General features: G+C 41.9%; 1 protein-coding gene across 9 annotated transcripts in view; it reads right to left on the bottom strand.

Annotated features, from left to right (window-relative positions):
• Positions 1 to 12,180: 12,180 nt before the first annotated feature.
• The window catches only part of MYB (MYB proto-oncogene, transcription factor), a 28,473-nt gene continuing 21,751 nt past the window's right edge, over positions 12,181 to 18,902 (bottom strand). For all 9 annotated transcript variants that reach the window (XM_062488847.1, XM_062488838.1, XM_062488843.1 and 6 more), the window contains one exon: positions 12,181 to 13,950. In XM_062488847.1, coding sequence (XP_062344831.1) covers positions 13,834 to 13,950 — 117 coding nt within the window. In that variant the 3' untranslated portion in view covers positions 12,181 to 13,833. The remainder of the gene's footprint in view (positions 13,951 to 18,902) is intronic.

The following is an 18,902-nucleotide window of genomic DNA, read 5'->3' as shown; positions in this document are numbered from 1 at the left end:
AGGAGGCTGCACGTGGTGTCCATGTGAAAGAAACAGGCTGGGAAATTTTTCCCTTTTTTCCTCCCTCCTTTCTTTCTCAATCCCCCTCCATTTATTTTTTTTTTTTTTTTTTTTTTTTGGAAGAAACGGTGATGATGTCTTGGGTTTTAGCTTTTATATTTTTCAGATTCTCTGCTTGGTATGTAACTCTGCTTGGTATGTAACTCTGAAACTTCATATTAGGTGTTAGCGAGGTCTCTTCACAGGGCGGTTAGATAAAACAATCCCTTCCTAGCTAGAGGATCAAGGACAGCTGGTACCCAAAAGCATAAACAATGGTGAAGGGAAGGGGGCAAGCCAGGGGGCTGAGGCTTCATAGTCTGGGGCTGTGGTTGGACAATTGACCCCAATATGTAGATATTGATATTGTAGTTATGTAGAAACAAAACTTATAAAAGTGTAAAATCTTGTGACCTGGATCGATCTTTGATTTGACTTGGGTGGAGCCCCAGACAGGCTCTTGCACTGCCCAAGGTGTATCCTTTTCAATAAATACTTATTTTATTCCTTTTGCTCTGTCTAGTCTCTGTTCCAGGTCAGCCTTCCCAGGCATCAGTGAAAGAATGAAAGGAATCCCAAACTGATTGATCATAACTGAGGGAACGAGCCACCACCACAAGTACACAACCCGCAATATCACTACTGCAGTTCCTTGACAGAACAGCTATTGCAGCTCCTGCAATAAGCAAAAGAAAGGCAAAAGATTGCTTGGGAGCTCTGGTTGTATGTCTTCATGTGTGCCTATGAAAGAAGTTCTCACAGAAACTGTGTAGATTTATTTCATGATATGCCCTTGTATGATGAAAATGAATAGTCCCACCTGCTTGTGAAGGTGCCTTCACTGCCTGTTGCAAGCAGCAGAAAACACATGGACTCTTTGAAGGTGTGAGATCTATTCTTACAACAATAATTTTAAATAATTCTCCTGGCAGCAAATTTGCTTGACACAATAGGAACTTTCTGGGGTTGTGCTATGCTGTGTCTTAGATTCAGGCTCTCCTTTTGCACTTTTTGACTGATGCTGTGATAGAAATGAACAATAGGTAAAGAGCAGTAGTATCTGAGTAAGATCTGAGATATTTAAATGTGTGTGGAACATAAGACTTGCAGGACAATAGTTTCCATGAAAGGGCTTTCAGCAGGGGGAAAACCCCAAAATATCCATAGGAAAATTTAAAGAGTTATGCGCTGTTTGCATGGGTTTTGAAAATACTATCAGAAGGAAAAGACATGTGATTTTCCCCCTCTTTCTTCAGTGATATGAACAGATGCTGAATTTAGGTTGCTTTCTTGGGTTGTTGTTTTACATCACTTCTCTACAAGCCCATGCCTTCAAAGTTCCATTAAAAAAAAAAAAAAACCAAAAAAGGAAAAAACAGAAGTTGCTAAATGAAGATCAGTGAGTTACAGCAGCTGAAATTAACCCACATGCATATTGCAATGAAGTGTGTGGGGACTTTGGAGGAGGCAGCTGGGTTGGGTTTGTGTAATTTTATTTTGAGCTGCCTATGACCTTCTAATACTAATCTGTCTAAAGAGTGTATATTTAAGAAAGGCTAACTAAATCTCACATGTCAGGGCATGCACTACCCCAAAAAGAACACGTTTGCCTCTTCTCCACCACTGAAGAAAAAACTAACCTGGTCTGTAGATAGTTCTTGCCTGTCCCTAGAGGTACAGTACAGGTGGTACCACCACCTGTGGCGTGTGTGAGGCAAAATAGGATAATATCTGGATGGAGGGTCTTACCTGCTTTAGTGCAGACACAGTGTGCTCCTGTGCCTCGGTGCTGTTTGGCCTTTCTGACGTGCGGTGTCAGTGGCACCCTTAACTTTACGTAGGAGGTCTTGCCGGTGCTGGTTTTGCGCCACCACTTCCATGTGCAGTCATGGGACTGCGCTTTGTCCCACGTGTGTCATGCAATTAGGGAATGCTCCTGTGCCTCTGATTGCCCGAGGGTGCAAGTGAAGTTATGCTTTCTGCTGCAGAGAAAATCAAAGTCTGTCATATCTTTGCATTAGCTCAACCATTGATCTAAGAGGCTGTATCAGGCAGTCTAATAAAAATATTGCTCTCCTTGTAAACCTTGTCTGACTCTGTAGTAAATGAGTTACTTTTCCTGATATCTGATGATAATTTGCTTGGTACTTGAATAGGCTTCTGAACTTTCTATCCACACTGTGAAGTTTTATCTTATGTTTGGCAGAATATTGGCATCATTAAGATAAATGACTCACTGTTTCTCTTTGGTAGGGAGAGTTACATAAAGCAGTTATGATCCTATTCATATTCCTTGTTTTACATCCAGATGCATTAGTAATAGTTAATTTTGTCTTACAAAGGATAAATTTAGGGTTATGTTTAGAGTCTGCCTTTTTTACCAGTGGTGCTATTTGTAAATAGGAAATTTTATGCTGTTGTGGGCTCATACTTGACATAATCTTCAACTTATTTCAAATTGTTCTCTAATGCAGACATGTGTACAGTATAAGAGCTGTAGTCTGTGTAAAATGGTGGAGCTGAAACATGAAATACTCTAATCTGTCAGCAAATAGTGGTGGCAGGAAAGTGAAAGCTCATTGCTTGAACAAGTGAGCAAGATTTTACCTCAAATGGACTGAGCCCTGAAAGGCAAGTGTGATTTCCTGAAGAGAACTTCTTTCTTCCTTTTTAGATGCATAAACTTTGGATGAGCCCAGTTAGTGGAGGAGGCCTGAGTTGGATGCTATGTTGTTTTGCTGTTAGCCTTTCCCTTGGCAAAGCTTTGGGTTTAGCCAATGTTGTGTGTGGGGATGGGCTGGGAATGGCATGTAAACACATGTGGTTTTTTAGTGTGAATGTAGAAATGTTCTTGGCAGGCAGATGGTACTGCACATGTCTGATGATGAGGAAGGGTTTGATACTCCACCTACTGAGCATGTTAATGGATTCCCTAGTTCAGTCCTTTGTGCTTTACACATTTTAGTCTCTCCTATGAAATATTAAGATTTTTTATTAGGCAGAAATCCTGGAGCTACACTGGAAAATGAAACCTGACCCTTCAGTCTTGGATCCCTGCAGAAACTTACACAAGACATTTTGTGTAATGAAATGCCTAGTTACCATACTGCAACAAAACTGTGTTCAAGTAATAACCGAATCCGTAGGAATTTACAAGTGCCACAATGCTGATTTTCGAAAGTAAAAGTTACATAATGAATCTTGACATTGACTTAACATAAAGGGACTGCCATAGCTCTTTGAATCCCAAAATAAGATCAAATGAAGGTGTCATATCACTTTCCCTGCCAAAGGTTTGTTTTTTGTCAGAAGACAGTAGTGCACAAGCATTACTTTTTTCTTTGACAGTACTCTCCTCTGAGGCTTTTCTTCGTGTGGGAAAGGTATGTGGGTCTAAGTGATATGGAGCTGTGTTTTCTTTCAGGCCCAAAGTATGGAGGTTTCTGAAGTACCGAAACAGTATAGAAGTGCTGAAAGAGCATAGGTGTTTCTGAAGAGGTTTCAGAGATCTCATCCCTATCTTTGCTGTAGCTGCAGTTCTCTTTTAATGCTATTGAACTATTTCAGTAGCCTTAATGTGATCAGATATGAATATGAGGAATAAATGCTGATCTTCATGATGAATTAAGCGCCTAAAATATAAATAAATGTGGTTAGTGAAGCTTTGCCTATATTAATATGCTTGTTCACTTTACCTGTGCTTAACGCAGAAGGGCATTCTGCATATCTGTTCAGTAAAGGCATTTGCATCTTTTCAATTACTTTTCTTAAATGTAAACTATTGGTGTCAAATGTTGCCCATCTTTTGAATAATCAAAAGGTAAAAATTATCATTTAAAGTATAAATTAAAAGGTCATTAAGGCTTGGGAGTGCAGTACTTCAAAGTTAGGGGAGTCAGAACTGAGGTTTGACATGCAATTAATTCACCCTCCCCTCACTCCCCACTTTTCTGTATATTCATTACAATACTAATCTTAATTGCACAGTCACATTTATGTGTGTGCACACACTCATGCACACATTTACATCTGGCTCCTAGCCAGTAATTCCCATTGCTTCCAGCTTGCCTTTACACCCACCTTGCCCCGCGTCCCTCCGCACTGGTGTTGGGTAACCTCGTCCTTCCCATGCAGCAGGCTCAGTGTGGAGCAGCAGGAGGGACCAAGGCATCTCAGCTGAGCCTGATGTGACATTGCATCAGGCCCTACAGCGCAGAGCAGGGTGGCAGATGACCAAGTGTAGCCCCTTACCCTCAGAGTGGTGGTGTGTCCTGCCCAGGAGGGGAGCTGCCAGACATACTTGAGCCCCTGGTGCTCCTGTGCTGAATGAAATGCTCAGAGGGCACGACTTGGTCAGGTCTATATGAATTCTCATAGGAATAGGAGTCACAAATTACACTCCTGCCTAAATTTTTGAGTCCCTGATCCACAGCGTAAACCCTGGAGAGTTTTTAATTGAAACCAATATAAGAATATTTAAACTGGTTAATTTGGTTTGAGACCAAGTGACAGTGGGGAGCCTAAATGGGTTTTTAATCACAGTATATGCAATGCAAAACAAAAAGTCAGTTAAAGTTCACGGACTCATGCTATGCTAACTAGGCCTACCAGGGCAAGGAAAAACAAGTTTTCCTTAACCTCATTCTCAGAAAGGACTGAACTGTTTTTGCTATTACTTTTTTTTTTTTCTTCGACATTTCTCTTTATTTGTTTTCCATTCTAGAGTGTGTGCTCTAGTCATTCTCCTACCTGTGGTTAGTGTTATTCAAAGAAGACACACTGTAACTGAAACTCTGAGTTCCCTCCAGCTAGTCCAGTACCACCTCGATTGTCTGAGAATCCTGAAAATACTTAAAATAAACATGTTTTTCAAAGTGGACAAGGCTGCCTTTCTAAAATCAAGGCAACAGAAGTCTTAGCTAAGAGTTTGGGTTTTCATCAGAACCATGTACATGTACACCATCGTTCCAGGCATCAGAACAACTACCCTGAAAATTGGTGACAATGTATGTAAATATTTTTCTACTGAAGAACTTTCACCAGGTACATTTTTGGCTGAATATCAACAATTTTGTGGTGGGGGTGCAAGGCATATGCAGATTTAAATGGTTCAGTCTTCCCAGTGTGTTGAAGAAACATCTGACTGAAGTGTCATGTCTGGAGTGGAAGTTCCAATTTTTAAAAATCTTAAGCCTAAAATAATCAGGGCTCAGACTATTCATGTTTTGCAATATTTTTAGCAGCCAATAAGCAGTTGGTGTGTTTTTTTTCACACAACCTTGATGAACAATTCTGAAAAATAAAGCTGTGTCATAGATTACATTGGTGCCAATGAGAATGCAGCAGTTGTGCAGTCCTGAAAGCTGTGGATTCTCTGATACTCGAACCACGGTGGGAGGCCAGACATTCACAGGATGTCCTGGAGCCTATGATTTTTTCAGTCAAACTTTCTAAGTCCTCCTGAAGAAGATGTCTGCGACACAAGTTGACCAAGCATGTCGTCCGATCAGCATGGACAGCTGTGGCTTTAAACAATGACAACCATTGTTAGGTCAATTTTAAAGTAGGTCCTTAAAGTTAATGTGATTATGCAAATGTTGCCCTAACTACCATGGCTGTCTTATATCCTTCACAAATGAGTGCATTGTCACTTTTCATTATGTGCATGCAGCCCTGGTGGTTTGGTGGTATCATTGTATCTCTTGGAAATGGACCATGTAAAGGCCATTCACTGTTGGCACTGCATTGTGCTTTTCCCCAAGCAGACCAACCTTGACCCACAAATGAGGGTGGTAGAGATTTTCAGGCCGAAACCTGTGTGTGTTATTCACATGATTACTCCCATTGACTTGGCTGGAAACTCTTGCAGCATGCATGGAATAATTAGGTTAAAATATGGTTGTGAGTTTAAGTCTAGTCCAGTCTAAACCACAGTGTATCTGAACAAATCTCTGACAACCTTACTTCTAAGATAAGAGGTTTTGTGTTAAATCACTTGCAGCATAAATCGAAAAATTAACACATTATTCACTGGGGGAAAAAACCCCAAACATGTCAGACAACTTCTGTGTATTATTTTTTTTCCATGGTGTCTCTATGATTATTATTATTAATTTGATTTTAATCATGAAATACCCTTTTACAGAAATCTGTGATCACAAATGAGGAAGCTGAGAAATCTCAGGATCTGTGTGATCTGGAAGGTGGCGGATTTCAGAAGACTCATCAGTTGGGGGACATGACTGATTTCAGACTCTTGGTTGCATTGCTTTCAATGAAAACCAATGACTTGCAGTTTCAGTTCTCATCACAGAATATGTTCTCACAGCAACCTCTTGTTTGGATGGTTTTCTCTTTTTCTGAATGCAAAGTCTGAAATTTGAGTTCTGTCCTTTTTGAGCTTTTGCTCTGGTGGACAATAGTCTTCATAAAGCAAGCACATGGTACACAGCCTATAATATACTCAGACTGCTGGTTGGGATTTGGGCCTGCTCAGTAAAATATCCTTCTTTTATTTCTGACAAAATACACAATTTATATATATAATAGAAAGAGAGAGAGATTTGCATGCACTTACTTAACATGAGTAAAGGTAAGGGAAAATCATCACCTCCCAGGGAAGTCCTTTGCTGACTTGCAGCAGGTGCCTTATGAACACTAACTTCCTCAGCAGATTCAAGGACTTGGAAACTGCAAGGGCAGCACACTCTGTTGCTTGGTTGTGTTATTCTATATGCAACTTCTCAAAACATCCTCATCACTGCAGCACTTGAACATTGCTCCAGAAGTAGGGTGTCCTTGGTCAGCCTTTGTGTTCAGCCAAAAGGAATCTGGTCAGTCCAAAACTACACATGTTGGGGTCTCCTTTCACAGAGCCTGGTTTTACTGGAAATGTTGGATTAGGGTGTGGAAACCTGCTTTGGTGGAACAAGGCTGAAGCTGCAGCACCCTCAGCATGGTCTTTAAGAAAATACAGGGCTGTCTTTGGGACACTGAACCTTCTGGAAAAGTTCCTGTTCTCTAGACAGAAGTGGATTTCTGTTATTGGAAATCCTTCAGAAAAAGTTAGTTATGGATGTTAAAGAGGAAAGAATAAGAGCTTGTATCACTGACTGGAATCCACTGAAGTGGATTTCTGTTATTGGAAATCCTTCAGAAAAAGTTAGTTATGGATGTTAAAGAGGAAAGAATAAGAGCTTGTATCACTGACTGGAAGGCAAATGGAAGTATCAAATACATTTCCACATTCACTCTGTTCAATCTGTCACATAAAAACCAAGTTGCTCCATTGGTCAACTGCCCGAAAGGATCGTAATAAGTATTTTGTGGATGTCGGACAGACAGCACAGCAAAACTTGGTAGTGACAAAAAAGGACGAGGAACTGCTGGAATAACCCAGCATCTTATTTTAATCATCATGCTTGCTGCCATGATTTCTGTGGCAAAATCGTGGTGTAGGTGTGTGTCAGGTTCAGTCCTCCCTGATGACAATGACACTGGCTCTGGCTCTGAGATCTGAGCAGTAGCTATTCCAGCTGGCTGCAATGAAAGTTTGTGCTAGAAAGCCCTGGGTTTCGGAGCAGTGATGGAGGAGTGACTAGCACATTGGTGCTGTAGCTTATTATCATACAGACTGCATTTGTACTCGTTATGGGATTTCTGCTATGGGATGTGGCCACAAATCAGGTTGGCAAGGAAAGGATAACTCTAGCCTCTTTGATTAAAGAAAGTTAAAGGTGTTTCTGTGTCAGTGATAGCTCGGGAGGGGTGCCTGTGGCTTGCTGCTCCTGGACTACCACTGTGGGACCTTCACAGGGCAGCAGGAGAACCCATCCCCTTCCTGGGCAGGTGGGAAGCTGTTGAGAGGGTGCCAAAACTGGGTGTAACATGGCCTGCCTTGTCTATTCCTGGTGGGCCTTCCAGCCAGGAGCATATTGCCTCCAGAGAAAGGCTTTTTTGTACCTCCCTGACTGGAGGGTGTTACTCAAGATAGAATCAGAGCTTATTTTTCAGTGAAGATGATCCTGAACCTGGGGTACCAAGAGAACCATCGTGAGTGTGTGGGGCCTCTGCTGAGTGGGAGTGGCAGGAGCACATCTGCCACGGGCAGGGAAATGATCCATGCCTTTAGTCCTGGGCAAGTATGCACTTGGGTTCACTGCTGTTATGGAGACCAGAGACTTCTATCAATCTTTTTGCAGTGTTTGGGCCTGAACCCCATCAGGGGTGTGTGCCTTGGTGAAACAGAGATGAAGTGGGTAAGGGTACAAAGGGGATGGCCAGTATGAGCAGAGCAGAAAAGGAAAACAAAGGATCATCTCTTTTCTTTATTATTTCACTGAAGGGTATTTTAAGCCTCTGACTACAGCAAAACACAGCTGTTTCTTAGTTTATTTCTTTGGTGCAAGAAGGCTTGGCTGAGCAGGTAGGAGCTGTAACCTCTTCCAGATTTCCATTTCCCAGCCAGCAGCACAGGCTAGCAACACCTTTATCTGTACAGGAAAGCTGAGCCAGCACCTCAGAGGCCCCTGCCTTGAGCTGGAAGGAACACAGATATCAAAAACCCATCACTGAAATTGTGATAGCCTCCCTGCACCTTCAGATAACTCCTGTGCTGATGTACACTGATGAGAGAGTTAATGAAACACGAGAGAGGCAGCGGGCAGGAAAGCACACCTGCAGGCATCCTTTCAAGGCTCTCTGGGGGCTGACTATCGGGAGGGCCATGGCAGGCTTGCAGCTGGGCTGGCAGGAACCGGGAGGTGCAGAGGTGGTCTCTATGGTTAGTGTAGAAACCTGTCTGGGGAGAGCTTCCTGAAACTTTCTTCTTCGTCGTCTTCGCTTCTCTGACAGATGCGTGCACAGAGCACGTCTTGGAGCTGCGGTGATGAGTAGTGATTGAATCAAGGGGTAAAAGTTGTTCTCCCCATGAAACAAAATTTTCTAGGCTGTAAATGTGGACGTGCCCAGTCTGAGAAGTGGAGGCTGTTTTACAAAACAATTTTAAAAATCGGCAACATTCTGCTACTCAAATTGATTGGAAATATGCCTTCTAGAAATGTATCGTATCAAGAGGGATTGCAAAAAACAAAAACAAACTTAACAGCCTGATGACCAATAATCTATGGAAAAATAATAGCAGAGCAAATACATTTTGCAGTCCTTAACAATGAGCTGTTTTACCACTGCCAACTTGCAAATACAGCTGAAGGCAGAATTTGGACCTCTTTGGTCTATCTCCATTATCGCGCCTCCATCAGTCACTGGGAGCAAAAAAGTCATAAACAAATTTATGCTGGTAGCAGGGTCTTCAGTGAAACCGCTGAGACATCAAAGTCGAGTTCAAAGAAAAGAGGCAAACAAAGGGAACAAGTGCATTTGGTCAGGAGACATGACTTCCTTTTGAATTAAGACATTAGACTAGAGATTGAAAGATGTGACCAGTGTCTTTCCTTGGCCACCCAGGCAGAACTCCACCATTGCTCCTGAGCAATGTCTGCTCTCATGACTGACTCCACCCATGCTAGGAAAACAAGGACACAGCAAAATACAGGCCAGTGCCTCAAAACCATTCTTTCCCAAACAGAAACGTTTTTAACATGCTCCTTAAACACAAATCAACAACCAAAAAAACAAAACAAACCCCCCCCAAAAAAACAACCAAAAAACAACCCCCCATAAAAACCCAAGACAAACCACCCCCTCCCCCCAACAATCAAAACAAAACATAAAAAAACGTTTTAAATAGATTTCTAGGAACAAGCCTTTTGTTCTGTGCTTTGCCATCACACCTGTCTTTGCTCAGGAATGAGGCAGAAATACAATAATACAATCAAATGCAGCAGGAGTAAGAGGAGGTTATGATTAAGATGTTCACAATGTTACAGAAACATCCTTTACCTATGTGCCTGCCTGTGTGGGCTTGAGGGAGGGCTGATTGCCATTGACTTAGCTGGCATGGATAAGGATCAAGATTACAAATACAAGGAAAAAAACCTTCTGGCTTTCTTGAAGGATCACTCTATGCTATGGAATATTCAATGCTGTGCCTGATCTCTGCTTTACCTTCAGCAGATCTATTTTGGCTCCAAAGTATGGCTCTTTCATTCAAGCTCTAATAATTTTCCCCAAAACCAATCCAAACTCTGGCCCTTTTTCAGTTTAGGCTTATAGCTGTCACATGGGTCAGACCTGTGAGAGTTGAATCCCCAGGATTCCCTGCTTACAAGACTGAAGAATGACAGGGAATTGGCTGGGAAACACTTCACACTCTGCTACTTCTCTGTATTTTTTGCCCTGTCTCTTTTGCCTCTTCATTTTTAATTAGTGGCACATGCTGAAATGATAATTTAAATTCTTTTCAGAAATCAAAAGAATTCCCACTGACAACATTATTAAGTTATAATTACAGAGGATAAAAAGGTTAATAGGAATTTGAGCCAAATATCTACTCTCCATTAAATGAGAACTTGACTGAACCTGCTTTCCTTTCATTTTGGTAGGTTACTCTAGGTTTAAATGGGTGCAGGATGGCCATACATCTGTGCAAAGAGCCACTGCTAGGTCAGTTTGCTGTCACCAAGACCATTCACATGGATTTGTCTCAGGACAGCTCTTCCCGACCAGCTCATGATGGAATTTTGAGTCCCAGAGAGGTGGGACTCCTGTTGGGCCTCTGACAGATGTGTGTTTCAGACAGTGAGGGTCACATGGTGATATTTATGTGAGAAATATGTGTAGGATGTGGCACTTTGCTGCAAAGGAAATCTAGCCACTGTTGCTGAAGGGAAAATAATCAGCTTCCTGGGTCTAGCATCCAAAGAAAGACTCTTCCTTCAGCCATGCTGGGCACCACATGCATGCAGAAACGTATGCAAACCAGCCTGAATCAACCAAATGTTTTGCATTTTCAGTGAAATGAGAAATGGGGAAAAGAAACATTTTCCTCTGTATTTGTTCTAAGCATGCTCATCAAGAAGAGAAGTACTGTAAATAGTTACACATTTGGATGTATTTCCAACTGAAATGGATTTTAAATCAACTGAGGGTATAGGGGGAAAAAAGCCCACTCCTTTATCTGGGCATCTGCAGGCTGAGCTTCCATGGTTCCCAGCACTGGGATAATGGTCTGTTTAAGCTCAGCCAGGGTCTGTGCAGTTACCACTGGAGCCATACAAGGCAAGAGTTTTGCCTTGAAATCCTTTTGTAAGCTTGGTGTTTCTTTTCCTTGAAATCCTGTTGTAAGTTTGGTGGGTCTTTTTCCTTTTTTTTTTTTTTTTAAGAGCGGTAACACGTTGCCTAAGCTGTGTGGCATGCCTCAAAGCAGACCTTTCCCTCTTCCTACGTTGCACGCCACCGCGTCCTGAAGGGCACTCACATCTTGCACAAAGCGTTTTTATGGCGTGAGCCCGGCATCTCTGGCACAGGCAGGGGCTCCCCCAGGCTTCCCCTTCTCCGTAATCCATGCCTGGCCCCGGGGTCCTGCCTGTGGTAACCACTGAGAAACTGCCTGGGGCTGGCTCTCCCTGGTCCCCAGCACTGGGTTGAGAGCCTAGATCGCACACGGGGGATGGATGCAAGGCGGCTGCTGTGAGCACTGGTCCCTTCTCACACTGAAAGCCAAAAACACACAAGCAGGGACCTGTGCAGAGGGTGAAAAAGGCCTTTTTGCTCCACCTTTTCTGTGTACTGCATGGTTTGAGGCCAGCATGTGGCTTCAGCTGGGAGGACTAGGCAGGTGCTGGGAAGGGAGCAAAAAGGACTTTTGGGGCTCAGCACATTTTCTTTCATCATGGACCTGAAGTCTCTCATGAATATCAATATGACTTTGAAACACTTGTATCAACTTACATTTCACCAATTTATTTTCAGGCTACTCAACAAAATGCTTTTTTTTCTCCCTGCCTTTTATTTGTTTGTTTGGTCAGGAATTGATTTTATCTCTAGCCTTCCTAGGGCTGAAAGTCTCTCAGCACACCAGCTGTGTGAGGCTCTTGCAGGTCTGTCCAATTATTTGCTGTGAGGTACAATGGACAAGGGTTTCAAAGTATATTCTCACCTCTGTTTTCTTAAGACAAGAATGAGAAAAGCCTGCTCCACAGTTATAAGAACTCCAGAATATTTTTCTCTTATTCAATTGGTTCCTGACCTGATTGTCCTTAGATGAAAAAGTGAACTAGGCAGCCCTGTGGGATAAGGGCAGTTTTGCACAAAAGGTGCAGTGAGTCTCCCACTGACTGAAGCTGACCTGGGCTTTGATGTCAATAAAGAAGTGCCCTGAGACCACAACATGCTCAGTGCTCACTGTTTTGTGCTGTGCTCCTTCCACTTCCTTAACAATCAATGAAAACTGAGGATTTTGAGACGATGGTCTGCAAAACTCTATTCCTTGCTTATCTAAGTGTGCTGGGAAAAACCTTCTTATCTTGATTGTTGCCTTTAACACCATCGCCAAAGAAAACTGAAGACAAACAAGATTAGAAGGCCATGCAGGTTTAAGTAAAAAACAACACACTTTATTTATCTACAAGGCAGTACATTGTTGTATAAAAAATTAAGTGCAGATAAAGCTGCACCAAATGCTATTAAGGCAGCAAAGTCAGAGGCTATTATAAAACACAAAAAAAAAATAAAATCAGTGTTTTGCCATATCAATAAAGATCCGATATGGCAGTAAAAAGAACCATATATTTCTAAGAACCTGATTCAGTACACAAGACCCAAGTTAGGGACCAAATAGCTAGACATGGAACAAAAGAGACAACATGAACGAGACAGTGTTCTCCCAAACATATGAAGGTGCAATGCATGCTCTTACAAACCAATGAGAAACAAAACAACACATCCATACAAATAAAAATCTCCCAAGAACAGTGTTCAAAAATATTGCTTATAAAAAAGGGGAAAAATAGAAATGATGTAAAAAAAAATTAAAACAAAAAGGTCTGAAATGCTAGTGCATAGTCAATTAGCTAACATCAACATTTTTTTCCATATAAAGCTCTACTGCTCCTTTTACACTAGCAGCATGTCTACACGCTAAGGTCAGTAGCAGCAAAACACAGTATTCATTTGGCATTTACAAAATTAAATTACTGAATAAAAATATAATTTTTCTCATAAATCTATGTTTCATACAGTAATATTTTTTAAAGCAAGCTAATTACCCACCCCCCCAACAGAAACACACAATGTATAATGGCCTAGAACCAAAACAGAAAGGAGTATTTCAAGAGGATGGATGTTTGAGCATTCACAATCTTGATCAGCTTTCCCATTTTGCACAGACAAGCGCTTGTAGTAATGCTTTTCACTTCAGTATTTTACACCAATTCATTTTGTTCAGTGATTTAAAATACATCTGTTTGAGTACCTGCTCTTTTATTATTAAAAAACAAAATAAAAAAAAAATACACAAACTAAATCCCACCCCTGGCTAGCACATCACTGAAATAAGAATACTGGTGTATTAAGTCTGTTTGATCTCAAAAAGTACAAGAAAAATTATCTTTATTATAAGACTGCACTTAATCATTAATTACTGATTCAAACTCAATACCTAATAATTTAGGCAAGTATCATTAAAAAAAACACAAACTCTTAAGTTGGGTGAAATCCAACAAGAATATATATGCTGAGTGACTAAATGCACTTTGTGCTGCTCCCAACTGTTGTACCACAACAAAGATAGGCTCTTCTCCCATTCATGAAAAGTTCTCATGCAGAGGAACAGGAATTTCCCAGTGGAGGTGAAGTGTTCTCAAGACCATAATGCTTCTCTGTGCTTGGACCCTTTCACATCACCAGAGTCCGGGTGGGGAAGGTGGCCATGTATTTGCGTGCCTGATCTGTCAGAGCCATCTGATCCTCAATCTTCCCGCAGGATGCTGACTCCCAGGTGTTGCTCAGATGCTAAATTAGGAGAGAGAGAGAGATTTAGTTTGAATGCTGTGTGATTTATCCATAGTCCCAGCCAAAGATGGGTCTGCTCACAATTAACTCTTCCATGAACAGGCAGTGGGATGTTGTCCTGTCCCCCGAGAAACTGGAATTTCAACACAACAGGCAAAAAAATGTCACCCTGGCCTCTCAATTAGTGACCACATGGGCAGATGATCTGCAGAGGGGACACCACAAATGATCCAAACTTTCCTGCTTCTTTCTCAGACAGAGTCTTTTCTATAAGGCCATATCAATAGCCTTGCCTTTAATCCTTCAGGAAGGTCTAAATGAGAAAGTACTTGGCAGGTGAACTTTACGGCCAATAGAGCACGGACAGGCTACAGCCCACAGCAAATATTCAGTGTTATGACCATGTACAAATTCCTGCTGAACCTTCATTCTAAAAATGCAGCTGCTCTGTCCCAGAGTTCCCTAAAGGAACCTGACACACCTGACAGCCTGAGCACCGCTGCCCAGGATTCCCACACTCAAAGCTGCTTTCACCTGTGTGCAGCGATCAGCACCCGTCCAATAGCTCAGCTCCTTCCTCTGGCAAAGGAGAAGGGAGGGAAGGGGCTTGACTCTCAGCAGAAACAGCTTTTTAATTATCGTGTAAGCCATTTCACTTCTTGTGGTATTTACGGAGGTTGCAGACACCATTAAGTAAAATGCTAAAATGAGATAAACCTATCTGCAGAGGGCTGTGTGTGCTGTATTTATTTACTCACTACACATGTGAGACATTTCTCATTGCCTTGAGCTATAAACAGCAATGAAATTTCAAAGCTCCTGGAATTTACCAGGATACACACACACTTTTTTTTTCTACTGAACTCTCTCACTTACTCAGTGTGTCTGCCTTTCCACACTGAAATTTTCTCTAGGACCTGAATAAAACCTCTATTACCACATAGTTAGCTGTACAAATACTCTGCACTCCAAAAATGCACAGAGCTGTGCTTTTCTTTCCACAGGGGGATCCCAGTACTGCTGAATATTGAGAAGGTGTATGCTCAGGATCCACCAGTATAGACAAGTCAGGAGAAACCTCCTCTGCTCGCCATTGCATTCAAAAAGGATCATCCTTGCAGTACAATAACTACATTGCTCAAAGAGATATCCAAAGCCTTCCCAACCTCTAGGACACTGGATGAATCATAATTAGTGGACTGCAAACCATCTGCTAGGGGCAGAACTGTCCTGGCTCCTTCTGCCAACTTCTAGTTGCTAACTTCAACTTCTAGTTGCTAACTTTGCAAGAGGATCCTCAAATTATTCGACGGCCTAAATGTTTACAGAATGCTATTCTGACTGTAAATAGTGTTATCTGAGACACAGGGATAGTAAAAGGCTGGGCAACTATGAAATACAGATAATTTCACATAACATGCCCTAATCAGGGCACCAGCACAAACACAGGGACTGAGGTTCCTGCCTTGGAGGGCTTACAGTTTAGAAGGGACTAACCCAGTGAATAACAAAGCAAGCATGTTAAGTCCTCTGCAAACTTCTGCTGGGCTTCCCTAGACATGGCTTTTTCTTCTCTGCAGAGAAGTTCCAAACACTGCCTCTTCTCCTGGATGCCATTTTGGAAGCAAAACTGCTGAGCTTCAAGTAGGAGTTCCCTTTCTGAAGGAGAACCTGGTCAAGCCTCAAATCATTAAACTTCTGCAGTTTTTGTGGGAAAGCTGCATCTGTGAAGTGAGCAGACATGCCATACACCTCTTTTCTAGAGCAGTGTACCTTGTGCTGTGGCTCAGCTGAGGGCACATGCCAGAAAGCAGGTGTGACACACTTTCTGCGTGCCACAGACCCGCATGCAACACACCACAGCTCCTTTTATGTTTTGGTTAAACAACTTCCAGAGTAACTTTTTCAAAGGCACCTACACAAGCTGGGAACGTACAACTCCCTATTGATCCTCAGTGGGACTCAGGCACCTGTGCATATTTTCCCGTGCTGTTTTAGAGGTATTTGCATGAGGAACCAAATTAATGCCTGGTGTAATGCCATCAGTTTTACTTAGAAGTTGGATTTGTCCTGTACACCTCAAAAGCAGCTCATAGCTCCTGAATATCCATAATATATAGAAATATGCATCTAACCACAATGTCCCTGTGGTCCCCAAAGTTTCAGTGCACCAGTCTAGAAATAAGAAATCAGCAGTCCCTTAAATAACTAAAAATATGTAAGGAAAAGTCCATTTGTCACAGTATGTCAATTTCTGAAAAATATAAGTAACTTCTGGTAAGGAGTGTCCCAATTTTATAAATTAGGCTTAATTGTTAGTATCTACACTGAGCTCTTTGTATTAACAGCCATGTGCTTAGTAGAAAAAAAAAAAAATCTGTATCCTGATATCACCAACATCTCAGCAGGCTGTTACATGTCACTCATTCCACAGAAAGCCTGGTCTTCATCTTTAACCTGATGTCAGTGTGGCAGAAGCTGCTCAGGCAGGCAGTAACCTTGTGCCCTCCCACTGGGCTTGGCTGCCCCAGGGAGCACTGGGCAGCAGACACAGCAAGCACAGGAGGACCAGCTCCAACCCTCACTTGAGCCTGTTTGAAACAGCTTCAGCTTTGCTGTAGAAACAGACAAGTTTTCAACCATGTACCATTTTTCCCAGATTACACTACTTACACGCTCCCCCCCCCCGCTCCCTATTGTGACAAACTTATGAAAAGAGGCTAAGTTTGCATCTCAGTGATGATGGGAAGAGCTCTGCTCCAGTGAAGAAAGAATTGGACCCAAAGTAGTAAGTTTTCTGATGCAGCATATTTACTAACACAGTTTTCCATTCTACCCTCAGGGAACTCAGATAACATTTAAGTGGGTATTTTTAATAAACATTTTCTGTCTGAAGCCCTGACTCTCGGCAGTCAACACAAAACAAAGCACAGTGCCTGTTCCTTGCCAGCCCTGCAGTGCAGTGCCAGGGGCACGTGTGAAAGTCATACTGAAGGGAGCAGTTTTCCTTCCCTCCTTGGCAGGGAATGCTGGGTCCTACAACCCAGGCAGAGTACCTTGCCAGGCCTGGTCACACACAGCTATAGGATCTCTGTAAAAAGGGATGCCACAATGCCTCCTTCCACACCAGCATCACTGACAGAGCTCTGTTACAGGACAGTGGCACTGTCCCACAGACAGCAGTACTCAAAATAAAAATCAAAACAAAAAAGACCCAGGCAGAAGGCTACAAGCATGCAGGAAAGCAGCACAGAAATCCCATCCAGAAGACTACTGCTGCAGAATGCTCACTGTGTCCTCCTGACCACATTTACAGGTCTAACTCTGCAAATCCATGGATGGATGGAAACAAAATCTTTGTAACCAGACGCCAGAAGGCCTAACCCGAACCCCACCAAAATTGATGGACATGTTTTCATTGATCCAGTGGATTCATTTCAGCTTAAATTCAGTCATCTAAGAGTGAGGTGTTCATTTTGGCATCTAAATTCCTAGCCAATGAAGAGTGAAAGGGATTTCCATAGTAAATTCTTTCCACATACACAATTTTTTCATTGCCTCACAGAGTAGGAGACTAGTCTTAATTTTGCTATCAATGAAGAGAGTTTAAACCTTTTCAGCCAGTACTTCAATTATTTTTCTATTCCAAACACAGCAGTTTCTAAGTTAAATCAGGGAGTGAGGGGGAAGAAGAAAGGATAGTACTACAAGTTCCCATAGGATTAAATTACAGATCCATGGTACAATTCCATCTATGTCATTCTTCTTGTCCCTTTCCTTTTTCTCTCACACTCTTTTTTTTTTTTTTTGTTTTAACTCAATAATCCTACCACTACATCCTTGTCCTGGCAGCAAAACTACCTTATTTATCCTGTAATATGCCTTCAGCTGCCCTCAGGCAAATGTGAACTGTAAACAAACTGTCAAAGCTGTAACTGGGATATCCAGTTAAAGCACTTTAAATAAAAACTTGGACCATCTAGAGAAAACAGACCAGAGTAAGGGAAGAAAACAATGTGGAAAGGTGCTTTTCTAACAGAACTAGTCCTTCTGCTCTTGTAGCCCAGACTGCTTTTTCATCTGCTGTCTCTATAGCTTAAGAAAGATCCTGTGTTACAACACCTTTTGTGTTAGAAGCCAATGCAAAAACCAAACACTGCTGCAGTCCTGCAGTGCCGAGCTCTCAAACTGATCAAAGTCTAGTAGAAATCCTTGGGCAAAGAACTGTGCTAGGAGACAGATTTTATATCTCTGCTCTGCTGGCAGGTAGCTTCAGCAACTCCAGCAAAGCCAGTGGTGTTACAAACATTCCCATAATTTAGCCAAGCTTTATCGGTATTTAAAAATAATTTTTAAAAAGCTGGATTTCTTGCCAGCTTTCCCTAAGATTACATGCTATAGATTTTCTGCAGAATGTGCCACTGAAAAGAAGGCTTGCAACAGAAATGCAGCACTCCTGAAACAGTAAAACAATGCACTAAACAGAACAATTTCCTAACAGAATACAATGACAGCATATGAGTAACACAGTTTTCTATTCTGTAAGGATGCAGAACTAGCAGAAACCCATTTACTTATCAAGACCAGACAGTAAAGACTAATTAAAAGCTGAAGTGATCATAAATGAATTTTTTATCTCATTTGACAAGACAGACCACTATTTCTACCCCTGTTGCTACCTTTCCTCTGGGGCACAGGACAAACTTCTCCTAAACTCTGGAGCTTTCTGAGTTGCTCAGAAATACAGCATCCTGAATGTGAAAAAATAAGATGGTCCAACTTTTCAGCTTTTGTTATAAGCATGGTACCAGAGCTAGAAAGAGCTATTTGATGGCATTTTTAGGAGCTGAACCCTGAAGTTCTTGCTCAGATAAAACTCCTGTTTAAGATGCATGAGCTTTCCAAGTAAGATGAATGGACAAGGTATAGAAGTGGGTTAAGCACCTCCAAGT

The sequence above is a fragment of the Cinclus cinclus genome, chromosome 3 (assembly GCF_963662255.1).
Source record: "Cinclus cinclus chromosome 3, bCinCin1.1, whole genome shotgun sequence".
Taxonomy (NCBI): Eukaryota; Metazoa; Chordata; class Aves; order Passeriformes; family Cinclidae; genus Cinclus; species Cinclus cinclus.
The sequence above is the reverse complement of the archived record's forward strand: the minus strand, read 5'-3'. Positions and strand labels throughout refer to the sequence as shown.